Genomic DNA, 17,250 nt, shown 5'->3' with positions numbered 1-17,250 from the left:
GAATGGAATGTGAGTGTATAAACATGGAGGTGATCATAAACGTATGGTTGATTGGTGTATACATACACACATCTGCCAAAATATTCTACACAAAATGCCAATTTTTTAAGCTGCATTTACCATTTAGTTGTACTAGACCATATAGGTGTACAAATATGTTTGAAAGCATTTTTTGTGTAACATATAATTGTAATTCCAAATTCTAACATTCTCCTGCTCTTTTGTCATATTTTGGTAACTGATGAATAGTATTGAAAATAACAATTGTCATTGTCATATAAAAAAAATCTGGCAAAAAAAAAAAAAAATTATAATAATAATAATTAAATGGCAAGAGAGAAGATATTATTGGTCACTGCAATCATTATAAGTTCCCCCTAAGAAAAAAGGTCTACAAAATCATGTACATTGATTTGTTCAGTTATGGACATAATAGTTTATGCAAACGTATGCTTGAATTTTGATTTTGGTGATTTTGATTTTAGAGATCGTGAACATAGCAAATTAATTCTTAATTTTTAGTGGGGATTTAATAAAAGCAAATTGTCATTTTCAGTACTATGCAACAGATATCATAAAAAGGCAAAAAAGCAGGAGAATGTTTGAAATTTTATTTAAAAAGAAAAACCTCCCCAAATAATACCTGCTTTGTGGGGATCTGACAATTAAAGAATGTGGTTAAAGAAGGCTAACAGTGTATACGGAGCAACAGGTGGACAACTGTATATGTTTACACAAACACACACACACACTCACAAAATTGCTTTAAAGCTGGAGTAATGATACAAACAGTTGTAAGCTAGTTTTTCAAAATATCCAGCTAAAAAACCCTTAAATCCCTTCCTTCAGCTCTCTGTCCAGACTCAAGCTGTTGTACATATTGATGTGACATTCTATGCCATTTATTTGCTCAAGGACAGTTAGCGTTCAGCAATTTGTGTGGAGAGAATTGTATTCTGCACATGCTCAAATAAAGCAATATTTCATAAGAATGCTTGGTACAACTTACCAGGACCATTTTGTAGAATAAATAAGCTCACCTATAACCTGGAATATTTACAACAAATTCAAATATTATAATAATAATAATAATAATAATAATTATAATAATAATAATAATAATAATAAGAAGAAGAAGAAGAAGAAGATATATTTAAAAAAAAACTCACTAAATAATGCAGGAACATATTTTAATCAAAATAAAAATTCTCAGTAAAATCAAAATTATTATATATATATATATATTATCTGTAAGTGAAGGGAGTTTTCTCCTGCAGAATATGCAAATGATGAGCACAGAAAGCCTCTATTTAAATACCAAAAAAGGCACCCATTTGCCGCACCCCTGGTGGCGCCTTGTTGCCCCTGAGAGAGACCATCAGGTCAAGAAACCCCGTATGTTTAGTTTACCAAAACCGCCAGGCTGCTAAAAACACAGCTCTTGCCAAAAGTCCTTTATTTTTAGTTGCAGTAATTATCAGGATATGGAGCAGTTTTGTAAAATTGTCTTGATGTTCATAAAAGACAAGAGTCGCTGCATTGACCCCACTGGTGTCGGCAGCACCGCCGTAACTTAACCCCGACCCGTGTGTGTGGTTGTGTTATATTTTTACTACCCCTCACCCGCCATGTTGGTGTTAGTGAAGTGTCATTTTCGAACGAGTTGACTCTTTTAAACCGACTCTTTTAGATGGATTTTCAGAACCGATTCTTTTTGAAGAGCCAAATCTTATAAAGCAATAACACTTTTATTTATTTGTTCCATTTATTCACTCAACCATGCATTTTCTCTGTGTCTGTGTGATTTTTCTCCGAGGGCTCTTTTTTCTTCCACACTCTAAAAACCCCGTTGGCATAGGACTTGTTTGTTTCTAAATTAGGTGTGAGTGACCGGGTGTGTGTGTGTGAAGTCTTTTGATGGACTGGGGTTCTGACCAAGGTGGTTTCCTACTTTGCGCTTAATGATTCCGGTTAGGCTTTGGACCCACTAACCCTGATCTGGGTGAGATGAGGAATGAAGGGCAGTATAGACAATTGACATCTTTTTAAAATATATATTGATTTCATCCTTAGTCTAAATTTAGATCTAAATAATTTATTTATTTACTTCTATTAATTAGTTTATAAAACATGTTAACAAACGAAATTAAGAATCGACTGGCATTTGTGAGCCAACTGAACTGACTCCGTGAAAAGAGCCAAAATGCCCATCACAACATGCTGGCGTTGCCCTAATACCCCCTCCCCCTCGCCCTCGCCTCTCTCTGCACCCCCCCCCCCCCACCCCAGCTCAACAACCTCTATCGCCTCCCCCTGACGTCATAAAGCATGTTCCTTCCGTCCGACGCTGAGTGGAGCTGTGTTTTAAGCGCAGTGTGGAGACAAAGCGGCGAAATTAATGACCCCCTCCTCCTCTTTCACAGCCCAGGATCAATCTTACCTGTTTATTAAGCTTTTCAATAAAAGACTGAACTACATACTGCAGCCTAAAGGTACGTGATCATTTTCTTTCTTTGACTGAGGCTACTTTGAGCTGCCTTCTGTGTGGTGGCGAGTGCTGACGGAGAGAGGAGGGGGTAGATCCAGTGCTCCCTTGGCTTTGCTGTTGGTTCTATGGAGCTGTTCTACTGCCCCGCAGGACCTGGTTCTGCCTCGCCAGCTCCATGGGGCCTAGCTACGTGAAAATAAAGGACCTACTTACTAAGACCAATCTTTCAAACCTCATTCGAAGACCCGGGAAATTGTCATGAAGTCTGCTTTTGCTTTAAGTTGTCAGTGAACTGAATCCATGTGACAGTGTGATCGCTTGTTCCTGTTGTTTTTGTCCGCGCTTTGGTAACGTTAACGTTAAAGATATACAGATAGCTAACTGGCTAACGCTGCTAGTAATTCACACAGCAAAGTAACAGTTAATGTTAGTGCGTTTACATTAACTATATGATAGCAGCAGTGAAACCCACGTTGTGTTCAGCGACATATTTGACTTAAATTTGGAGAAATCGTTTACGAGTTAGTCCCTCAAGTTAATGTAATGACTGATAACTAATACGAGTTCAGGTTTAGGAAGTAACGCTAACGTGCCCTAAATAACATGTTTTCGTTGAGAGTTCACTTTAGTCGTTACCACGGTATTGTTTTAAACAGCACCCATCGACCGTTTTTTGTGTGTTTTGCTGGCTTTTTTCGAAAACAGTAGCTTAACATATTTTAACGGAGCACAGACCATTATGGAAAAAAATGGCTAACATTGCTAAGTGGCAGCGTTTTGGTTTGGAAATGAGTAACGTGAACTTATTTTAAGTTATTTTTAAGAAGAAATGTAACACCATACTAGGAGTCACAAGATATTTATTGCCTCTGAAAATTCTGTACAGAAACAGACCACTAACGCTATAGCGAAATAAACCGAAGTTAATTTCTTTCTTTTAGTGTATAATTGTGACCTATATTGTATATACGCGATATTTTATAAACTAATTTCCCACACAATAAAAAAAGTATATGACTGTGTATACTTTGCTGCGTCTGTATGAACGTTAAATACGACAGCAGTCTGCCACAAAAGTAGGCTACTAACGTTACTACTACTGTTCCGGGTTAGGTGACCGATCTGTCAAGCACAACCCATTACAGACCCACTTGACAACAGAGTCGGTGTTTGTGTGTGTGCGCGCGCGCGTGTGTGTATATATAATGTGTGTATGTGTGCACATTTTTCCTTAACATTTTAAGCACATAGGAAACCTATTACAATAAATGCATGAAATGATGACATTTATAAATGGACTATTTAATGTTGTATACCTATACATATATCATACATATAGCCCTTTCCAAACCTCCCCTCCTGTCTTTGGCAGCTCAGTATTATATGTTGAAGACGTTGTAGTCCAGGGTAATTAATTACTTATTACATTATATCTGGTAATATAAAGTAATAAATCCATATAATTTTTGTTGAGGAGAAATCAGCAAATAGGTTTTCACAAGCAACCACATTTATGTTAATATTATAATTAACTTTTGTTTTTATTGTTATTAAATGTTGACTTGTTTACTTGGGATTCAAATGGCCCAGGATGTCAGAATCTCTCAATCTGACTGCATAAAATAAGTTTCTGCAATGCAGAAAGAGAATTTCAGTCACCAGATGTAAATAAATATCGATCAGACCTCTCTTTAAATTGGATGGAATTTGAGACAGTTTAACAAATAAGTTTTATATATATATATATATATATATATATATATATATATATATATATATATATATATAAATCTCATTAAGGATACGTTTACTACTACTATTGATAAAGAGGATGATGGTGATAACAGTAACGATACACTAAGCTGATTTTAGTCTTTTTTATTTAACTCTACATGGATTAACTATCACTTTATTGAAAGCATTTCTCTTTATTCACTCTTTCTTTCAGATTCCAAGAAATTAGGCAAATTCCCTACATGGACAAGTCTGAGTCTTCCTCAACTGGATTTGAAAATAAAACACTGCTGTAAATATCTGGATGGATGACAGAGACAACGGCAACGCTGATGACACTTGAACACTTGACAAGCTGCTTTCATTAGAGAAAGAGTTTTATTCCCCTAGCAGAAATTTAGTCTGCTAAAATGGATGGAGAGGAAGACCTCTCTCAAAAGTCTGATGATGTGCACCTGGGACATAATGGATCGTTGGAAAATGACAAGAGAAAAGAGGCCAAAGCAACCTGTTTAAAAATTGAGGGACAAGATGGTTATGTATTTAAGACATACCGTATTACTCCTCATGAATTTACAGATGCAAAATCCCCTCAATCTGCAGACACACTGGCTAAGGACTCTATGTCCTCCTCCCTCCAGGGGACTCTGGATCATGAATATTCTCAGGTTGACGGACATTCAGGAGATAGTCTGGAAGAAGAGACCTGCAATAAGCAGAGCTGCCCAACTTCTCCAGATATTTCAAATACATGCAAGAGCACTGAAATAGACAAGGACACTTCAGCAGATGAAATTAATGAACATATCAAAGAGGAACCAAATGAAACAGGTGAAAGTGCTGCAGAGGATGACAAGTTGTATTTTGATGGGGCTGTAGGTCCGTTTGTCACTCAAATCAATGATGACGACTATGGTAACTTGCTGAGTGGCTACTCTAGTACTTTTTATGATGTTGCAATGGATGCTGTCACACAAAGCCTTCTATCATCTATTAGAAACCCAGTTAACCCAAGAAAGAAGTCTCCAGCTTGGAACCATTTTTTCATATCGCCTCGAGATAGTACCAAAGCAATCTGTATGTACTGTATGAAAGAGTTCAGTCGGGGTAAAAACGAGAAAGACCTCAGCACTAGTTGTTTAATGAGGCATGTGCGAAGGGCTCACCCCACTGTACTTTTACAAGAGAGTGACTCTTCTAATACTTCGTCCAATTCTGCCTCATCTTTAATACTTCCCATTATATCACCAAATAATGGAGACCTGGCAGCTAGCATTAAGCCCCACTTAAACAATCACACCTCACCGTCCACTTCTTTAGCAGAAGCCACAGATGTAGCATCCAAAGAGACATTGCAAAAGGTCAAGCCAAATGTGGAAAAGAATGCCAAGACTGACTCTGGTACAGCCCCTTCCCCACATTCCGCTAACAACCACAGTGATGATGCCATGGACATAGGGTCTGATTGCGTAGGTCCAGCCCATAAAAATTCGAGTTCTCGAAGGAGATCAGCTGTTTGGAAACACTTTTATCTGTCACCTGCGGATAGCTCAAAAGCAGTATGTATTCACTGCATGAATGAGTTCAGCCGTGGTAAAAATGGGAAAGACTTGGGAACAAGTTGTCTAATTCGCCACATGTGGCGAGCCCACAGAGACATTGTTATTGAAGAAAATGGACAGGGCTCCACTATTCCACCACCTTATACCACACCACCAACACTACTGTCACGCACACAGCAGGTGCAGGAACCTGTGGAGATCAAAAAAGAGCCCACCTGTATCTCACTGGAAAACATATCAGATGAAATGCTCACTGACAATGGTGAAAATATGGTTGTAAAAGAGGAGGTAAATGATGCCACATACCTATCTGGACACGATTCTTCACTAAACATGTCATTTGACCTAAAACATGAAGGTGTACCTCCATCATCATCCCCAAATGACTCTGCTGAAGGCTCAAGTCTAAGCCAAGAGCCGAGTTCAGTTTTTCAGCAAAACAAAAAAATAATGAAAAGAGTAAAATCAGAAGTGTGGCACCACTTTATTGTCTCCCCAGTTGATCAGCTCAAGGCTTTGTGTCGATACTGTCCTTGTGTCATTAGTCGTGGCAAACGGGGTGACTTTGGCACAAGCTGTTTAATGCGGCATCTGATGAGACGACATCCTGATGTGCTCAAGAACCAAAAAAGCACAAGTGGCCAAGCATCTTCACCTCAGTCACTCCATGCTACGTTCACTGCAGGGGAGGATCTATCAGCAAGTGTGATGGACAGCCCAACTGGTGAGAAGAAACAACATACTCTACCCATTTTTAGCAAGAAGACTTCAAAACTGTGGAATCATTTTTCTATTTCTTCTGGAGACCCAACAAAGGTGGTCTGTTTGCACTGTAGCCGCACAATAAGCAGGGGCAAAAAAACAACTAATCTAGGCACTAGTTGCTTATTTAGGCACATGCAGAGGTTTCATGGGCATGTGCTTGAAAATAATAGAAGTATCTCAGGTGATGTGTCATCCGCTGAAATTACAGTAAAACAGGAGCTCATGGACACCTCAGCATATGAGGAGAGTAATGAGAAATTTGACGATAGCCACCCAATTGCCAAAAAAATCACCAAACTCATTGCAGAAATGCTTGCACTGGATCTTCAGCCATCAACTGTGGTGGAGAATGTTGGCCTAAACCGATTACTGGAATATCTCCAACCACAATATTCTTTACCCTCTTCATCTTACTTCACCAGCACCGCCATACCAGAAATGTATGAAAACGTAAAAGAGGTCGTCCTGACACACCTCAAGGAGGCAGAGGGAGGAATTATTCATTTTACAACAAGTGTATGGGTGAGCAGTCAAACTCGGGAATACCTGACCCTCACAGCCCACTGGGTGACGTTTGAGTCAAGTGTCCGACCTCAGGGCCAAGATTTCCACTGCTCAGCTCTGCTTGGTGTCTCTCCAATAGACTGTGATTACAATATGCTGAGCATTCAAAAGCAGCTCGAGTATCTTTGGGACACTTGGATAGTTTCCTCAGGTCTGCAGATTGGATTCACTGTAACTGATAATCAAGCCATAGGGAATGTGTTGGAAGATAGTGCTCACACCATCATGCATTGCTTTGGTCACAACATAGACCTCATTGTTAACGAAGCCATAAAAAGTCAGAGGATGGTTCAGAACTTGTTGAGCATTGCACGGAAGATCTGTGAGCGGGTCCATCGTTCATCAAAGGCTAAGGAGAAACTGGCAGAACTGCAAAAAGCTTATAACCTACCTGAAAATCAACTGGTCCAGGATGTTCCCTCCAAGTGGAAGACCTCCTATTTTATGCTTGAACGATTAGTTGAGCAAAAGAAAGCCATTGATGAAATGTCATTAGAGTGCAATTTCAGGGAACTTATAAGCTGTGACCAGTGGGAGGTGATGCAGTCAGTTTGCAATGCTCTGAAACCCTTTGAGGTGGCCTGTAGGGAGATGAGCAATCGCACTGCCACACTTGGTCAAGTCATACCACTCGTTCATATCCTAAACCGTAAGATAGACATGCTTTTTGATGAGACCATGGGCATTGATAACATGCTCAAGTCTTTGAAAGAGGCTATGGTGACCAGAATGTCTCCCACACTTCATGATCCACGATATATATGGGCAACTATGCTGGACCCTCGGTACAAGACCTCCCTGTTCACTGAGGAGGAGGCAGAACAGTGCAAGCAAGACCTCATAGGAGAACTTGATAAGATATCCATAGCTACCTCTGCAGAAACTAAATCTCCATTGTCCAATGGATGCAGTGAGATCCCAGCTTCATCTAACAGCTCAGCTACAAATAAGGATAACCTGTGGGCACTCATGGATGACATTAGGCAAAAGATTAAGCAAGAGGAGAGACCAAAGTCATCAGAGCTTGCTGTTCTGGAATATTTGGAGGAGGACATCCTTGACCAGAGCTGTGATCCTCTGGATTATTGGAATCTCAAGAAGTTCTTGTGGCCTGAACTTGCCAAAGTAGCTGTGCGTTATGTGGGTTGTCCACCCAGCATTGTACCAGCAGAAACTCTGTTCAGCACATCAAGTGTGAACTGTGCCCCAATTCAGTCTAGACCATTGCTAGAAAATCTTGAAGGACTCTTATTTTTAAAAGTCAACCTTCCTTTGATATATTTTCAATACTGAGAACATTTTTTATGCGTGTAAGCTTATTTCTTAGATCCAGAATATCCTTGCCCAAGGACCAAATGGCCCTTTAAAATATTTTACACTGAGGTTTAGATTTGGTAAACAGAGCGTATAGATCGTTAATTTAAATAAATGCTTTGTAAGTGTACTACTGTTTAACACTTGATAACTGGAGTTGGTCTTATACCCAGTAAAAGTGTTGTCAGGGAGGGTGGGATGGAGGGGGGGGGTGCTTAGTTGTAAGGGGTTTTTGTGTGTTGCTGTTTTGTTTTTGTTTTTTTTTAATGGCCAGACTTTTTGTCTTTTTCTCTTGTGCCTTACACAAACTACTTCAGGTCAAAATGCTGTAAATATTTTCTGATGTGCAAAACACATCATAGTCTTCTGACTCAATATGTAAGATAGAACAGGATGCTGAATTTTATTATTATTATTATTATTAATAAATATAAACACATGGCCCAAAAAGAAATGCTGTGACTGAAAGATGTTTAAATGTTTGTAATTTAATCTTTTCATTGTGATATTGTGGCTTATGGTACTGTCCATTAGAATTAGTTTCTTTTAAACTTGTTGAAATTTCTTAACATGTAATATAATGCTGTAATTTCAGGGTGAGCAATCTGTTTGAAAATGAATTTTGCAAGCACAATTTTTTTTCTTACATTATTAAATTATGGGTTAATGTCTAGTTAATGTACATTTTATAATAATCTCAAAAAACAACAAAAAAACTGTTTGTTAAAGAGTTAGTACCCAGACTGGAACCATGCAATTTTTGTGGTCATTTGTTAATAAAAAGGTTTACCCTTTCAAATGTTGCTCTCCAGTTTTTTATACATCTGTATTCATTCATTATCTGTAACCGCTTATCCAGTTCAGGGTCACGGTGGGATTTGGAAGTGATGACAAAATATCAAGAATATTTTACAAATTCCTTACAGGTATCAATGTTTTGTGGAGTTTGGCAAGTGGGAACAGACTGAAAACAAGAACAAGCAGTCAAAGTTTAAATAATTATATCAAAAACTTTTCTTTAATGTTTTACACGCTGTACTGTCAAAGTAAACTGTGTTCCCTATTGTGCTCTGTGCTCAATATCCACTACATGCCTAGCAAGGCCTAGTGTGACATGATTAACTACAAAAACGTCTCCTATTACACCCCTACTATATTTTTCAGCACCTCAAAAAATGGGTAGACCTGAACAGTGTTGTTATAAAATATTTACATTGTTTTACAGGAAACTACAGTAAATGTTCTACACTCACTGTAAAAGGAAGTGGTGAGCAGATGACCAAGCCGTTACACAACCCCAGGTGCCTCTTGGAAGGCAAGTAGATGTGGGCCACAAACCAGTTTTTCTTGAGAGTCAAGAATATGTGCAGTGTGGCAGCACAGGCTCTAGATAATCAGCTTGTTGATTCAACTCAGTTTGTGTGTCTTCTATAAAATGATGGGAACTCCAGTATCCTCAGTAAGAAGTAAACAGTATCCACAGAAAAAAGAGCCAAAAAAATATATATTTTTTAGAAATATATTGGTGCATTGATTCTATTTTGCAACACATTTGGTAAGTAATAATATCTCTTAGAATTAGTTCATCATTCGTCAGGAATGTCGTTTTTTTTCTAGTATCACCAGCTTATTTTTTAGCTTGACACCAAGTGGTGGGAACTGGGCTACATTAACCACCATGCGTTCATAGCCCTGTATGAAGACTAGAGTTTGGTGAGAGTCACTAAGCAACGATATCTTTGTTGTATTAACCTCCATTAGTATGTGAGAGTAAGTCTTCATGAGTGGGTCCCCATGTGCCAGATCTTCTCGTTTGTCATATCTAACAAAGCACAGAAAAAAAACTTGTCTTATTAATCCAACATTTTTCATATTGATGTAATCAATCAGTTGTGACTAAACCTGTATAATTTATCAAGTGATATTAAAATCTATGCAGAAGTCTACAATGTGTTAATATATCAACAATAACATTATGACCACCACCTTGTCTCTACACTAATGGTCCATTCTCAGAACTCTGATCATACAGTAACACTTTGTAGTTTTGATGTGTCTGATCCATTCGTACCAGCACAACACACACTAACACCCCATCAGTGTCACTGCAGCGCTGAGAATGATCCCCTACACAAATCATACCTGTTGGGATCCTGACCGTTGAAGAACAGTGTGACAGGAGGCAAACAAAGTAATTATATGGAGCAAAAGATAGAGTACAGTTTATAATTGTAGAACTACATAGTGCTCCTATGGACAGTGAAGCAATGAGAATGGACCATACGTGTAGAAACAAGTAGGTGGTCATAATGTTATGGCTGATCAGTGTTTTGTATTTTTTACAGTTATACTGCTGCACTAAATCCAACAAAAAAGTCATAATTATGCTCCCTTTGGAATAAAAGTCGTCACTGTTTTTTGATGGCAGGATAATATTCATGGTATCATCAGAAAATAATTTGGATATTTATGCAAGTCACCACACTAATAGGCCGAGGCAAGTCTCATTCATTGTTGGATTTAAGACCAGTCCTCATGTCCTCATGAAAGATAGAGTAGTATGAATAAATGGAATTGAAGAGAATTAAGAAATGTAAAAAGCAAATGTTTAATGGTTAAAGTATTAATTTATGTGATACTTACCTCCAGTTATTATTCACTTCTAAGAAGCGTGAGACTCCTGTCTGAGCAGCAAGAACATCTATGTGTACGGACACATCTAGGACAAGCCATATAGACCCTATTAGATCTGACTGGTAACATTTTACAGTGTAATGTCCAAGCTGCAGCTGAAATGAACATACCTGAGTGGGCAGGCACTAATGTGTGTAGCTCCTGCATGCCTTTACCTCCTGGGTAGTTGTAATGTGAAACGTATAATGACACACTTGAGTACACACCATTTGCCACCAAATGTCCCATTACAACAAGAGATCCAATTTTATACACCCATGACTTCTGATAGTTATTTAAACTGAAACAGAAAGCAAAAAAGGTCAGATTTTAACTTTTACTCACACCTCATTACTCATGCATTCCTGTGTTTATGCAACCTCCAACACGGCTAAACACACACACACACACACACACACACACACACACACAGAGGTTGGAAATTTCAATATTTTATACAGTGTATTCAGTAAGATATTTAAAAAAAATAATAATACAAATTTGAAAATACAAATGAACTAAAACTAAAGACGCAGAAATTTCAGATTTTTACATTTTCTAAAAAGAAAAGTTTATGGGTAAAAATCAGAGATTTTTATCCATAAATTCCATTAATAAAATAATAAAATTCCTGTATGTTTATGGTGCATGTCTAACAAATACCGCATGGTTTTGTTGCTGACAAAATATGTTATATTTAATATGCTCTTTCTCGCTCTCTCTCTCTCTTTCTCCTGAGATAGTGTGACTTACATGAAGGAACAACCTCGAGCTGCCACTATATTGAATACAGGGAAAGTGTAGATAATGAAACGTAGCTCCTTGTGTGGCAGGAGGGAGTATAACAGAATAAAGCCCACAGTGGGTAACAACAGTCTTTGCATTCTCCTGTCCAGAAGACCAAACGGGACAAAAATGATTGTAGAACCAAGGGCACGGGGAAGAGCGGAGTAGAAGTACCAAAGGAAGGGGGAGGTTTACTAAGGGGAGAAAGTCAAGGAATGATACACAATTATCTGTAAGGATTACTGTTTAAAAACACTGAATGGATTTGGATAGCTGTGTTCAAACTGGGAGTAATGAGAAGTAATGAGAAAAAGCTATCAGTACCAAAAAGGGGCCTAATGCTATGTAGATATTTATGTTTGTCATGTATCATCAGTAGAGCTGGGTGATAAAACAATATTGCTTTGTTTCATTAATTATTTTATCATATGTTCAATAAGTGTTTTTTTATTTAATTTAAAATCTTCTTAATCTATCTTTTTACTCTTTCTACTTCTTCAAACTGTGACACTTGAGTACCTAGAGTGTCACAGTATTAAAATACCAAAGAAAACAGAACAATGATTAATACTACAATAATCTTTAACATTTTACATGCTGTACTGCACAGAACTACTTATGCTTGCAATGAAATACTTGATAAGTTCTTTTTAAGTACGGATACTAGACACAATATTCATTCATTCATACATTATCTAAAACCGCTTATCCAGAAACCGGAGCACCCGGAGGAAACCCACGCGGACACAGGGAGAACACACCAAACTCCTCACAGACAGTCACCCGGAGCGGGAATCGAACCCACAACCTGGAGCTGTGTGACTGCGACACTACCTGCTGCGCCACCGTTCTGCCCTACTCACAATGTGCTTGGCAAAATAATTTTTGACTCAATTCATTATGTTAATGATGTGAGCAAGGTAAAACTTTGAAAGGATATTCCCCAGTTGGAACTTTTGTTTAGGATTATGTTGTACCAGAGAACCTTGCCTTCAGGCCATAGCAGCTCCTTCCAGAAGAGAGAGTCAACAGACACAGTGAGACCTGCAGAACCCAAGAAATAAACTCAATCCCAGGGATACATGTTACAAATTAATAGTAAAATTACAATAAGTAATTTTAGGGCAGCAGCTATGTGAAGCATAGACTAATTCATTCAGGAAATACAAAGCAGTTTCATTCTTTATTTAATGTGAAAATGGTAAAATAAGAAGTACACTTACCCAGTGACAAAATCCCAGCAGGCACAGCATAACAAAACAGCTGTGAAATGCTGAGTTTCCTGGACAGAAGTGACATCAGCAGCATGAGTCCAAGCAGAAGACTGAGCTCAGAGCGGAACACAATGATGACGAAAGCAGAGAGCCAGATGAAAAAACCCTGTCTTTGTGCCATCCAAGATGAGAATGCCAGCAAAACTGAAGAAGAAAAAAAGATAATGAATAACTTTTATAACAGGGCTTTTATTTTACATTTTTACTAATTTTCCCCCTCACAGTAATGTTTTCGGTGATTGCAGGTTGTACTAAAAATTGCCCACATCAAATTGTTTTTATCCCTTAGAGCTAAACCCATTCTTCTGTTTAGCTCTGACTAGCTGTGCTGTACTGTATTGTGCCTGAATTGTACTATGACTTATTGAAAAAGCTGTAACCCTCCTTATACTTTTTAAATAAATGGGTGTTGCAGGCAGGAGCATGTAAATGAATTGTTTTTGTGGCCTCAGCACAACAGCAAATTCAAAACAATTTTAACAGTTTAGTTTACATTCATCTTCACTTTCAGAACAAATTTGTCTCCACTTGTTATTATCAATTTTTACATAATTTACATATCCCAGCCCACATTTACATTGTCACTGTTCATAAACTTACAATGTAAAGCTGCCGTTTTTTCATAAGGTTTTGTTTTGACAGCGACAATATGGACTTTATATACTGGAGAATGCAAAGTATATTCGGAAACTTTAACAATGTATACCATCCAGCTAGTTATTTTCTAGCTGAATTTTTTCATAACCCCATGTCTCTACCATTGAAAGTATGAAAACCTCTGGATAATACACACCTAAAGGCAGAGCGAATATATTAGGTAGAGTCCTAGTACTGTAAAACATCAGGTGGAACTGTGAAGAGCAAATGAGACAGAACAGGCCAGCCACCAGCGATCCAAACTGTCTCCTCACTTCTTTCTGCATTTTCCACAAAGAGAGGCACACACAAATTCCTAGAACACCACGCACTGTAGAGCACAAAAGATTGAAATATGGACACTAGTGAGACATTTTGCTGTAACACTACACTAGGGCTGACACAAATACAACAAATGACATGACTGAACCAGCGAAAATCAAGAAAGTAAAATGTCAAATTGGTCATTTGCACAGTGATAATGCATATTGCATACTCTTATTCAATGCTGGCTACTACTGGCTGACTGGGAGTTATCACTCCACTGTTAAGGAGGTACCACTGAAAATGAATGGCAGAGGCCAGTTAGATAATCATTGTCAGTGATAACTACCACTGGCTAACTGACAGCCGTGACTCACCAGTTAAGCAATTACCGATGAAAATGACTAACGCCACTAGATTTTAACAGCTACTTACTGCAGCCAGAATATACGCTTAGAGTAACTGTAGATATAGAGAACGTTTTACCTTGTGTATATTTTTTTCCACATTTTAGTGGCTTGGCAAAGCTACATGGGGTTTGTTATTGTTTATGAAGTACATACAAGCAATTAATTACAGCTTTAAAATAACACAGATTTATTAATGTGACAGATAATAACAATCAAACAGATACTTGCCACTTCTTGGGTACCAACATACATACCAGTAATCTGTGTATAAAGCTTTGGTGCCTCTAACAAAGAGAGAAACCCAGCCATGGGTGCACTGAGTGCAGAGATAAACAAAGGACCAAGGAACGTGCGGGGCACCACTCCAGGGAATTCAAGATGATCATACTGAAAAAAGAAAAAAACTATATAAAACACTTTATGAATTTTGGGGTTTCATTGGTTGTAAGCAATAATCATCAACAATAAAAGAAACAAAGGCTTGAAATAGATCACTCTGTTTGTAATGAATCTATATTTTATATGAATTTCACTTACTGAAATTAAATTACTGAAATAAATTCTCTTCTTAATTATTAATGTATTATGACTAATTTATTGAGATGCACCTGTGTACTGCGTTATAATGTGCACCTGCTTCTAGACTATTGTTTCTGAATTAGCTAAACTATCAAGTCCATATGCAACACTGTATCATGACTAGCAGTTGATGAAATACTTCTTTGGCCAAGTCTGGAATACTTCAGCAAGAAAACACAAAACAGAGAAGAGCAATTAAGACAGACTGTAGCAAAGAAAAACACTTAAAGGACTATCCAGTCCTGAGCTGAGGTTATAAAAGTCTGGGCCAGTTTCCCAGACATGAATACTCCTTCTTCCTCAATTGATAATATGCACAGAACAACCGTAACATTATTACCACTTCCTTGTTTCTACACTTACTGTCCATGTTTTTTTTTTGCAGATACACAATTAATCATTCGCAGAGCTGCAGTGACACTGACATGGCGGTGGTGTGTTGTGGATCAGACACAGCAGTGCCGCTGGAGTTTTTAAACTCTGTTTCCACTCACTATCCAGTCTGTTAGACACAGCTTATGTACTGGTCCACTTTGTACATGTACAGATAGAACGCAGTCTGTAACTGTAAAACTACAAATTGATCATGTACGGTCAGTAGAGCTGAGAGAATGAACAGAGAGTACATATACAAGAAAGTGCACAACATTAAGGTTGATTTGTGTATACCCAGAATGTCTAAAGTATGCAGACATGCCTCATTGATTTCTTCTAAAATCAAGAATATGTATTGGCTCAACATCCACGCCTAAAGTTTCACTGAGGAAGAGACCTAGCCCCCAACTTCTGCACATGTACTGGGATGGCTGCCTGCTGCTGTGTGTGTGTGTGTGTTTGTGTGTGTTCACTGTCAAAGATGAGGCATCACTTTGATGTATTTTGCGTGAATGTTTTAACAATGTTGTAGTAACATTCTCTACACTTCTAGTAAGTCTTTAGACTAGATGTTGAAGTATGGCTGTGAGGATCTGATGGCATTCCAGAGCTGAGGTTATCCCACAAATCATGGAAATATCATATCTCCAATAGGAAAGGAGCTAAGGGACATTTACTGTCCCCATTTACTGTCGATTGAGGATGTGGTCTGGATCACTCCAAATTATCCGAAAGATATTGGACGGAGCTTCAATCACCGCAGAAAACAACGACAACTGTTCAACGTGACATTTCTGTTTAGGAAAGAAAACGTTTTTGTGTAACGTATGTCTGTAATCTATTTTGCTTCAGTAAATCAGTGTATGCATATGACAGGAGAGCTCCGGCTGACGGAATATCGGCTCCTAGCAGTAAACACGCCACCTGCTGTAGCCTGAAGGTTCCTTTACCTGCTCTAGATCCATTCTGTGATACAGGATATCGTGAGTGGCCTGGAGGTTAAAGCTCTCCTCCACTTTGCTGAAGGGGCAAATGAAGAGATGAAGAGAACTGGCGAAAATGAAGAGCAGAAACAGAACAGAGTCACTAACACTGCCTTTCCGCGCCATGGTGGCAAACTAAACTGCCTCAGTACGCATGTGCAACAACATGGAGCGTCAGAGGGCTCTTTACAACGTAAGAGTCCGAACTACGTTTACCACATTATAAGTTTCCTAGTTAGCACGGTTTGCAACGAAGAAAGAATTCAAATATATGTTTAATCCTATTAATAGACTTGATATATATGTGTATAGTGTACAGAAAATGAATGAATTAATGAATTAATGCATGAATGAAGTTCATATGCATATATATAATATATTACAGTGAAAAACAATTAAATATTCCTTAAAATACGATATGGACCATTTTGAAGTTTGTAAATTAAAATTAAATAGAATATAAAATTGATTAAAATAAGATATAATTATGTTTAGCTGAATCTATGTGTGCTTTTAGGTCCATTACACCTTTATTTGCTACACATGGGAAAACATGGGAATTTCTTTTTTAATTCATCCGAGAACTTACATTTACGTTTCGGCATAGCTGCTCCAGATGAGGGTAGGTACATGAGCTTTGTCTGACGTAAACAAGGACCACTGACGTGCAGACTGACCAATTAAATGTTTACAGAGAAGATTATCGACCAATAACAGTAGCACTACAGTCAGACCGTCCAATCAGAAGATTTTAGGCTACTTCACCACTCCCCCTTCTCACTCAAGAGAACCAATCGGAGTAGGGGAGGGCGGGATTAGTTTGTGAACGAAACGCTTCTCGAA

The 17,250-nt window shown here is 38.2% G+C and overlaps 2 protein-coding genes across 3 annotated transcripts; one reads left to right on the top strand and one right to left on the bottom strand.

Annotated features, from left to right (window-relative positions):
• The first annotated feature begins 2,357 nt into the window (after positions 1 to 2,357).
• On the top strand, positions 2,358 to 9,032 carry zbed4 (zinc finger, BED-type containing 4). Of its 2 annotated transcripts, none has more exons than XM_066668261.1 (2): positions 2,358 to 2,492; positions 4,437 to 9,032. In XM_066668261.1, exon 2 carries the CDS (start codon positions 4,633 to 4,635, stop codon positions 8,404 to 8,406), a length of 3,774 nt encoding a protein of 1,257 aa, XP_066524358.1. In that variant the 5' UTR covers positions 2,358 to 2,492; positions 4,437 to 4,632; the 3' UTR covers positions 8,407 to 9,032. The 2 variants fall into 2 exon arrangements, with proteins under 2 accessions (XP_066524358.1, XP_066524359.1); XM_066668262.1 differs by lacking the exon at positions 2,358 to 2,492 and adding an exon at positions 2,649 to 2,771.
• Positions 9,033 to 9,462: 430 nt separating this feature from the next.
• Positions 9,463 to 16,551, bottom strand: alg12 (ALG12 alpha-1,6-mannosyltransferase). Its single transcript, XM_066668263.1, has 9 exons — positions 16,375 to 16,551; positions 14,725 to 14,857; positions 13,954 to 14,127; positions 13,110 to 13,304; positions 12,828 to 12,930; positions 11,854 to 12,078; positions 11,232 to 11,401; positions 11,071 to 11,146; positions 9,463 to 10,249 (listed from the first exon to the last, which is right to left on the bottom strand). The coding sequence occupies exons 1-9, from the start codon at positions 16,531 to 16,533 to the stop codon at positions 10,021 to 10,023; spliced, it is 1,464 nt and encodes a 487-aa protein (XP_066524360.1). The 5' UTR covers positions 16,534 to 16,551; the 3' UTR covers positions 9,463 to 10,020.
• Positions 16,552 to 17,250: the final 699 nt, after the last annotated feature.

Source organism: Hoplias malabaricus, chromosome 4 (assembly GCF_029633855.1).
Source record: "Hoplias malabaricus isolate fHopMal1 chromosome 4, fHopMal1.hap1, whole genome shotgun sequence".
In the NCBI taxonomy this organism is placed as follows: domain Eukaryota; kingdom Metazoa; phylum Chordata; class Actinopteri; order Characiformes; family Erythrinidae; genus Hoplias; species Hoplias malabaricus.
The sequence above is the reverse complement of the archived record's forward strand: the minus strand, read 5'-3'. Positions and strand labels throughout refer to the sequence as shown.